We start from the raw sequence: 9,950 nt of genomic DNA, 5'->3' as shown, positions 1-9,950 counted from the left end.
TTTGAGGGTTTTGAAAACTTAATGATAGCTTTCTTTTTATGATATATCCATAAATTGGTGTGACAATTAATTTCATCAATCATCTCCCTACTCTTTTTCATTTTATTTGTAAAATATTGCTGATACGTAATTAGTTCTTCTTGTTCAAGAGGAGTTAGAAGGTAGCTGCTCAGTACTCTTCATGTCTGGTGCTTCTCCATTCATTACGATTTCAGCTGATTCTCTCTCACTTCTTCCAATTTAGAAAGGATCCACTGTGGAGGAAAAGAAAAAAAAGAAAATGTATCCTAAGTAAAAGCCGTACAGAGAAGATGAAAAAGTTATTAGGATGACAGACACTTTACTATCTGTCATCTTCCTGAGTTTTAACGTTTTTCTGTTGTAGATGATAAACCCTTATGTTAGCACATGAAAAAGATAATGGCATATAGTGACATTGAAGCAGTGTCACTGAAGTGATCTCATACCCATTACTGAAAAACACACCAGTTTTATTTTTACCATTGCTAAAAGGCCTCAATTTCTTCTCTATATATCAAGCATAAGTGTAACATTTGTAGAAGTGAAAATGCTCAATGGCACAGAAACAACTATCAAAGACCTTTTTTTTTTTCTTTCCGTAGGTTAGATCCCAATACTGCACAATAATTTTTGATGAATCTGTTAAGTATTCCTTCACTATGATAGAATCACCATTCATACCAAGTCTATGTGACAGTGACCATTTTTAACTTCATACTTGCAGACCTGTTGGTTTCATGAAGTAGATAGGTCTTCCTAAAAAAGGTAAAGCTTTTTTTTGTTTGTTTTAAAGTACACACAGCTTTTCCAGCTTCCTTCTCCTTGCTTAAGACTTAGAATAGACATAATATGATGCACAAATTTGATTTTTGGTATTCTTCCTGGCATAGCTGAGGCACAGTTGGGATTCCCCTCCCACACACATTCCTGGGTCTCAGTTCAGTGTGGGGTCCTCCAGGACCTTGACAGTATTTGTGATGCTTTTTGAGGAAGGAGCCAAAAGATATCACTCAACTGTGGTTGTAAGCTACCCTTGTAAAAACAAAGGCAACTTAAGCTTGTTGAGAAAATGGAACTTTCACAGTATGCTTTGTATCCATATCCCACTGGTGTGTATAAATGCAAAATTAATTTATTGCTTGTGAAAATAACAATTCACTCTGATAGAAATAAGAGAACTTGAGCAAATCTGCTATTGTGTAGTTCTGGCAGCAGACCTGAACAAGTCTTCTACAGTGAAAATTAATGATGTCAAAATGAAGGGATCATGTAGAATGTGTCCAATAATGATAATGTGATGTATCGAATAAACTGCTTTATCTTCTACAAGGATTCTTGCTCATTCTTAAACTCTGGGGGCACTTCACCAATAATACTCTATCAAAATTTAATGTTATAGTTCATATTCTTGATTGTTTACTTTTGTTGGCAATACTGTTAAATCAGCCGTCTGGCAGACCAGTTGTAATTCCTAAGATTTAAGTGTAGGAAAGTTTAGTGTTTGGATTGAGTATTTCTGAAATTCAGTACCGAATAGATCATTGCTATTTCCATCTGTAAAGGCTGTGTGGAAACAGAAAGTCATTTCATGAAATTTGTGTTGAGTAGGCTAAAGAATTCCCTGTGCATTCTGGAGCACTCTTGTTTGTACTGAAAAACTTCAGTTCACTCGCAAATAAAAAGAAACAATCACATACCTCTTACCTACATTCCCAGAAACTTTGTTTCTGCATCTATCAAACAGACAATCAAGTGATTGAACTAATGTTCATCAGAGATAACAGGGAAATTATTCGTATTTTAAGAATGATGAGAATTTTCTAAGTATAATAAGGAACACGTTCCTTTCACAACTCAAGTTGAAGAACATTTTTTTCACTTTTTAAGCCAAATGTTACAAGGGATAACTGTGACAATATTTTGACTTTACCTTAGCATCCTCTGAACTTTTAAAGTTAATAATTTTTCCAAATTCTTTGGCATGGAACACAGACTTTACTCGTTCCTTAGAAAAAAAAAAAAGAAAAAGAATTATCAGTTGTTTTCTTTAAAATTGATAGGACAAGAAGGAATGGTTTTAAATGAAAAGAGCGGAATTAGATTAGATGTCAGTGGGAAGTTTTTCACATAGAAGTCAGTGAGGTGCTGGAACAGGATGACCTGAGAATTTCTGCATGCCTCACCTCCAATGGTGTTCAGGGTCAGGGCCGGATGCAGCCCTGGGCAGTCTGATCTAATTGGGAGGTTGGATGATTTTTCAGGTCCCTTCCAATTAAGCAATTCTGTGATTCTATGAAAATATGTAAGAACTACTCACCAATTATTTAATACTAAGGCAAATATAGTTCAGAGAGAACCATGTGTCTATTATACTAATCTGAGTATGTCACATCTTATGCACACACCCTGAAAAACTTTATTTTCTGCATAAAGACATAGGAGACTGGAACTGTCCAGTGGTAACAAACTTCTTTGTGCTATGGAGCCACCAAAGGCTGGGCTGTAAAAAAAAAGTAGGAACAGATGGCAGATAATAGTATGTGTGGAGTAACATTCCAGTACTCCACATTAATAACTTTTCACTAGTCTTCAAGTCATTATTTGGGTGGAGATTCTACTAGTACTGATTTGCAAAAAGTGAACTCAGGTAGTGAAAATTGCATTATTACACACATGAAACTTAATGAAAGCAGGAAAAAAAGCCAACACAAAAAAAACTCTGTTAGGTAAGCTTGCTGATTCAGATTTCAGTTACTATCTCAGACAGAATTCAAGGAATTATTTTTTATAAGGAGTGTTGGCTCTGGTTCAGTTATCAGTGCTTAAATCTTTTATTACTTTCCACTGACAATTTACCAGGGAAACAAGGGCTTTGTTTGTTTCAATGAAAAGTATGAAATCTGGAAATTTTAAACAAACTGGCATATGTTAGCTAGAATACACCCGAGACTCAAGGAACAATTTCAGCTGCAAACACCAAGTCAGCATTTTGCTTCAAAATAGCCAGAAAATCGTAATCTAAGGGTTGCCAATGCCACTATTTAAACACCTTTCTCTAACTACATCTCAATGAGGGGAGATATCAGGAATTCAGTTCTTTAAACAAACACTAAAAGAAAACCAAATGCAATCAGGTTAACATACCTTTGCTTCAATGCGTAATCTCCTGCCGTCAACAATGAATGGTTCTTTTGTAAACTCATCATAAGTGTATTGCCACTCACATGTCAACTGTCCAAATGTTCCTTTTGTCACAAATAAGACGCCACTAGGAAACAAAAACAAACTCATACTTTAAAAATTAATGTAAAAAATATCTAAAGTTGTCAAGTTAACTCTAAATCCTCTAACTAGAGGCATCATTCTGAAACATTTCATGTCAAATTAGATATGACAACTCCACAGGATTGTTTCTGAAAGTCTGAATTTTGAATGCTCTCATTTAAAATAGTTTCATAGCAAAAGCAAAACAATATTTCTAGCTGTGTTTCTGCAAAAAGTTACAGACTTAATTTATGAAGGATACTTGATACTTAACCATTAAACATACATTGCTGACCTTCTGTTCCTAGATTATGCATTTTCCTTCATTATGCCAACATCTAAGACAATCTCACAATTCCACTGACCTCAGCCTTATCAGATTTATTTATAAATCTTGCTCAACTACAGAAATCACAAAACCAACAATCTTTTCATCTCCTTAAATAGAAAGCTTATCATGACACTCAAAAAACATACTCTCGTGCTGAACAGTGCTGCTGTGGAAGTGATTAACAAAACGCACACTAAGCGTGCCTTCCCCAGTATTCTATCCACATACGTAATGACACATGTCAAAGCAATGTTACTGATTAAGAATTAAGAATTAAGAAGACAGGCACATTTGTAATGATAGAGGTTTACGTACTTATTACTCATAGTAATTACTGCTTACCTCTTTGTCACCATTAACAGATCTGTACTGTTGACCATAGCATGTGCAATATATCTGAGTTTTGCAAATCTTCCATTTTCAATTTTCTAAGAGACAAATTTTTTATAGGGTGAGCATGCAAGTATAAACTAATGCGTTTATTATTTGTTTAAAATGTATTATGTCCCAGAAGAATAAGTTGTAACAGCATATACCACATACTCTTAAGTAAAAGGCTTCTTTCATAACTCAGAAAATGGCTAACAGATCTGTGATAGCTAATATTTACAATATGCAGAATTATTTGGTCCTTAGAAACGCAAGTATGCAAGCAGAAATCAATCCTAGCAAGAAGTGGCAAGGAACAACGTAATTATTACATATTTTTAGCACACTCCAAACTACCACTCATAAAATTCAAAGACAACACAAAAAATGGGTATAGTTAAAATATACCTAAGGAGACTCATTTTTTAATTTTATGAGGAGTTGTCACGGAGTTAACTAGATCAATTTACACCTGGGTCAACTGCTTGGAAGGCAGCTATGCTCACCACTATACCACCAACGGAACAACTCCAAAACATTGGAGTCATTAACCCTGGGTTCAATCCATACATAACTCTGCAAAATCCTACTTGCCATACACACAATGAAATTTAAAGATGCATTTGAGGTGACACTTATCACTTCCATCTATTTTTTCATTTCTCCCTGAACTTGCTTATCTTAAAAAAAACCACATAAATAAACAAAAAAACACAATGTGTATTAATATTGTAGCTGAATATTCCTTACTAGGCAACCAATTTACAACACAGTGAAAGCAGATTAGTGGTTTGTTTTTTTGTTTTTGTTTTTTTTTTAAACAGAAACTTTGCAATTTTAACAAGACATGGCAAACAAGACATTTCTGACTTTCCAGGCAATTACTGATCAGGCTAGTGATCACATTAAGATCAGAGCATCTTGTCTGAGAGAAAGAACATCCTCAACTGCTTGTCTGCTTTCCATCTGTTATATTGGAAGTAAAAATAGATTTGTATAAACAAGTATGATTTAATAAGCAGCCAACTGTAAGCATATTGAAAACATAGGTTAGCTGTCACAATACTTAAAATGCCAGAACACTTAAAGAGTATTCTTTACCACTGTCAAGTGATAAAGACACTTTACTAAGTCTACACTAAGACTGGAAATCTGACAGCAGAGATAACTCCACTTGGCTAGTTTTCTAAAAATGATGCCTTCCCTCAAAGATGCTGAATCTTTCATTACTGAAATACAAGAACATTTGAGTAACAGGTTCCCTAAATAAATCTTTCCAGAAAGCCCATGAACAAATTCAAAATTCAGATTATTTTCCTGTCCCCATGCCTGCTGGGCTGCAAAATCATGACTATCAATCATGTGCCTCCCTGTTTTAGTCACTGCTCAAGTTCATTAGTGTAAAAGTTAGCATCAAGGTATCAGGGAGAATACATAAAAATGAATGGCATAACAAGTGCAGAATTAAGAGCTTAGTAAATTGGAAATTTATATTTTATTTTTTCTCTTCTAGAAAGTTTTTTGAGAACTCTTTAGTCAGGCTATGCATGCCTAGTTTTGTCAGCAGAGGATTTAAGTTTTTTCCTTCATCTCATATTAAGTAGAAGCTTGGACCACTAAGTAATTTAAAATTATCTCACAAGGCAGTTCCTATGTTATTCCAGGAATGCAGAAAGGATAATTGAACAGCTGTTTAAGCTTGTAACAGTCACAGCACATATTCAGAATGTTGGCCAGTAATTTCTCTTGCTGGTCCAACACTTTCAGAGCATAACCAGTATCTCTCTTCTACTAACAGCAGCTACAGAGGAGAAGCATTTAGAAATTTAGTCTCATCATGAGGAAGAGGTTCTCTAGTCTTTCTTTCACAACAAAACAAGACTTTCTTAATTTTTGTGTAGCATTGGAGTAAGTCCTGATTTGGACTAATGAGAACAAATTTACTTCTTTTTGGCTTCTCACTACCTTGCTAGGCAATTTTTGACAAGTCATGTTGCTCCACTGTAACTCATTCAGTTTAATGATAATAAACTGAGAATTATGATTTATGTAAACGCAGTTCTTAAGCATCAGAGAGGTTGAATTCCTACAAAGTGATTATATGTACGTCCCAAAGATTTCACAGAAACTACTGAAATTCACAAGAAGTGATTCACTTAGTGCTGAAATATTGTAAGCATGTGGTGCACAAAGCTATTTAGATAGCTGAACTGAGATCAAACTACTACTCATTGTTAGCTCTAAGTCAAAGATCATAAATTCACATTATCTATGTTCCATAGTTTTGTAGACAGCAGATGTTAACTGGGAAATTAACACAGGACAAGTGTTGTGCAAATACAAAATATGCATCTATACCAACGCCTATGGTTAGTTAGGATAGTTTATTTTCTACCGTTTTTCATTTTTTGCAAATCTCTTTTCACATTAGATGTGCACCCATCCATTATGAAATACACCATAGAAGGATAGACCAATCTGCTGCTGATAATTCTCACAGAAAAAGCACTACTATGCTCTGCCAGCAAAATAGCTCATGGAACTCAAACATACAAGGATAAAAAATTTATCTCTCTAAGAATGTATAAATGAATTTTAATTTCACTGTATCTAGCTATTAATTATCTTATACCAACTGTTTGATGATGCAAAACTACAAAACATTACTTAACCGCTGTTCAGTATCACTTGTACTACTGTAAGAAATCAAAACCTGATTTTTAAAACAAAATTTCCATGCTTCAGTTTAAGAAATATTGAATAATATGAATGTTCTGATTCACTGAGTCCACTTTGAAATTAAATGAAACAGTTGAAAAAGGGCACTCAAGCAGCTGTAAAATGCACAGCAATAAAAGCATAAATGCACTCTTTAGAAAATTATTCTTACCTGTAATTCAGATAATTAGATATCTCTGCGATAAACTAATAGTAAATTTGATCATCTGTGCAGGGAAATGCAAATATGCCCAGTGTTTAAAAGTGGCATCTCTGTGTTTAGAAAGACTCCAAGCCACAGTACATGCCCTTAATTCACTGGAAAAGAAGCACAGAGGCCTTTGATTACATTAGAAATGGGGTGGGGGAGGGGGGCGGAAAATAAGTAGGGGAACAAGATTTAAAATCTATGATACTTCTGGTTACAGCTCTACAAAATTTAATAGCAGTATGTGAGAACAACTGAACAAAGTTTGTAAAAAGTTTGTAAAGCCTTTCTATTTAAAAAGTAGTTATGCATATGTTACCCTTTTCTACGGATGTTCAGATCAACTTTATTTTTTACTAGGTTTTTAGATTGCCAGTCTATTTCCTCACTGTATTAAGTCCAGCCACGATTCCAGAGAAGCCAGTAGGAATCCCAGGGGGAGGGAAGACAGTTGCCTTAATACCTCCTCTCCCTTCCCTTTTTTCTCCCAGCTTTCATTCCTAAGCACAATGTATGATGGTATGCAGTCTTTTTTGTCAGTTTGGGTCAGCTGTCTTAGCTGCCTTCCCTCCGAGCCTCTTGTGCATTTCATGGTGAGATGACATGAGAAATTGATAAGACTTTGTCCAAGACTTTCTTTGACACCACAGGTGCAGTCAGGAAGAAATAAAACAAAAGTGTTCATCAACACTTACGATCACAAATCCAAAACATAGCATCTTGTGAGCTACACTGAATAAAATTAATTCTACACAAAACATTTGAGTAGAGAAAAAAGCTTGATTGTATTTTTGCTAGAAACTTCAATATCGACTTCATCTTTCAGCTCAAGTCATAAACTAACTTCTTCAGAAGTTGCAGAATTACCATTTTCAGAAGGCTAGCTTGATATGACTATATATCCAATATTCTCCATAGATATATTAGTTCTAAGTAGCATTTAGGTCATTTGTTAGATTTAGCTTAATTGTGTGAAGAAAGGAGAAAAGTTGTTAAAGAGACAACACAGAATAAAAGCATTCATTTTTCTACTGTGCAGAATTCTCTACCTCATCCTTTATTAATGAGAACTGAAATTAATCTATTATCTTCTCATTCTAGCTGTCCTAATGTACAATGCCCTCTACTGGAGAAAAAGAAAAAAAGAAAAAAAAAAAGCTAAGGCTTTTGTCCAAGATCTGTAAAAGACCTGTAAAATTCAAGATTCCACTCAGGCATGCTGAACATTAACCCAGAGCTCAGTGTGTTTCTCTTAAGAGAAATCTTTGGTCAAAGTTAACATTTTACCTAAGGCAGGACAACAAAAATGGGGATAGTATCTTTCTTTTAGGATTGTTTCCTTCACAACAGAAATTTAATTTGCCTATGTAAACTGGGCGAATATCTTAGTATTCTAATCAAAAACTGACCAGGAGAATTCTTTTCATGCACAGAACAGAGAAACCATACCAATTTATGAGTTCACTTTGATGACTGCATCCAAATATTTTTAGTGCTTTCTGCCAACACAACCAAAATCCTTCAGTATGTAGCATCTGAAGCACTTGAGTGGTTCACCTGGGAATCAGGGAAAAAGATTGCAGTTCTCTGCATTTTCTGACAGCCAACAAGGTGGTATATACTTTGTTTAGGACACTTCAATTTCCACCATATGTACTGCATATATACATGTGAAGCGTACACAAAGTTTTATTTTAGCTTGTGATTGAAGCATAAGTCACACAAGCTTCCATGTTATTTGTAAAAACCTGGTATTACTTCAGTCTCAGGCAGCTTGTAGGTATATACAACTCTTCTGATTGGGGATGTGTAATGATTACATGATTATATTTAAGCTTTGTATGTATAGGTGGATAAGGTTTCTCTTTAATCTAGACACAAAAGGCTTTCCTAGAAAGGAAGGAAATGAAGCTCTTACTCAACTATGGGAAAACTAGATAACATACATGATATCAGGTTCAGGACAATGTTGGAAAAAAAGAAGTTATTTTCAACCTTGGGAAGTATTTCTGCCTATAATAATTTATTTAAGAATTATTAAGAATTATTTAAGAAATAAAATCTCAGTTTTAGCCCGATCTACTAGAGGAAATGGGCATTTTTATTTGATGCAATCTTAAGTCCAACAGACACGACAGAAAGAGAATAAAGGAGTATGACACCTTCTTCCACCCCTTGGCTGTTCTTTTTTGGCAGATTGGGATTTGAATACTAAAATGTAAGTGTTTGAATAATGCATTTAAACATTTCATTACCTGATATGAAACTTGCTTCATGACCAAAAAGGTACATTGAACTGAAAGCTTAATACATATTTATTTATAATTATATTGAATTAGGAAACTGAATTGAAAAATTGATTTAGAGGACCAATATCTCTTTGAGCTTAAAACTATAGTGGCATTGTTAGAGGAACAATCCTTATGCAGCACTATACAAAAGTCCTTACAAACTCACACTTTATGAGAGAGAAAATTATAACAACAACAAAAAAAACAGAACACTGATTTCATGGGGAAAATGATAATAAACAATGAATATAAGCATGAGACAAGCCCTTCTTTCAGCATTAATTGCTGAGAGGCAAAAATCAGTGATTTCTGGCAGAACTCTTCAGCTTCTGTCAGTGACTTCTAGTGTCTTTTAAATGACTCCAGAAGTATTCTATGGTATTTATCTATAGTGACTTAAGACTATAGAACTTCAGTTGATAAAACAAAATGATGTACTGAACAACATAAAAGCGCACAGTCAGATTTTCACCTCAGCAAGTTGGAAACAAAAACTGAAGTATTGCACATCACTAAAACTAAACATGCCAGAAAAGCTGTATCATCAAATTTTTCTGCAGGTTACAGCAGAAAATTTGACAGACTTAATTGAAAGGACAGCATGTAGTTCCTGGAGTCTTCAATAGCAGTACTGGAATTCAGATTCACAGAATTACAGACTGGCGTGATTGGTCCAAGTCCTCCTGCTCAAATAGGGCCAGGCGGATCTTGGAATAATTAAATAATTAAAGCTATACAATCATAATTT

The 9,950-nt window shown here is 34.6% G+C and overlaps 1 protein-coding gene across 1 annotated transcript in view; it reads right to left on the bottom strand.

Moving 5' to 3' along the window:
- Positions 1-6: 6 nt before the first annotated feature.
- VPS13A (vacuolar protein sorting 13 homolog A) overlaps positions 7-9,950 on the bottom strand; it is a gene marked incomplete at its 5' end in the record, with an annotated part of 68,961 nt that continues 59,017 nt past the window's right edge. The window contains 4 exons of the mRNA XM_010725764.3: positions 7-254; positions 1,952-2,026; positions 3,166-3,289; positions 3,959-4,044. Of these exons, the coding sequence (XP_010724066.3) occupies positions 204-254; positions 1,952-2,026; positions 3,166-3,289; positions 3,959-4,044 (336 nt within the window). The remainder of the gene's footprint in view (positions 255-1,951; positions 2,027-3,165; positions 3,290-3,958; positions 4,045-9,950) is intronic.

This window comes from Meleagris gallopavo, chromosome Z (assembly GCF_000146605.3).
Source record: "Meleagris gallopavo isolate NT-WF06-2002-E0010 breed Aviagen turkey brand Nicholas breeding stock chromosome Z, Turkey_5.1, whole genome shotgun sequence".
NCBI classification, from domain to species: domain Eukaryota; kingdom Metazoa; phylum Chordata; class Aves; order Galliformes; family Phasianidae; genus Meleagris; species Meleagris gallopavo.
The sequence above is the reverse complement of the archived record's forward strand: the minus strand, read 5'-3'. Positions and strand labels throughout refer to the sequence as shown.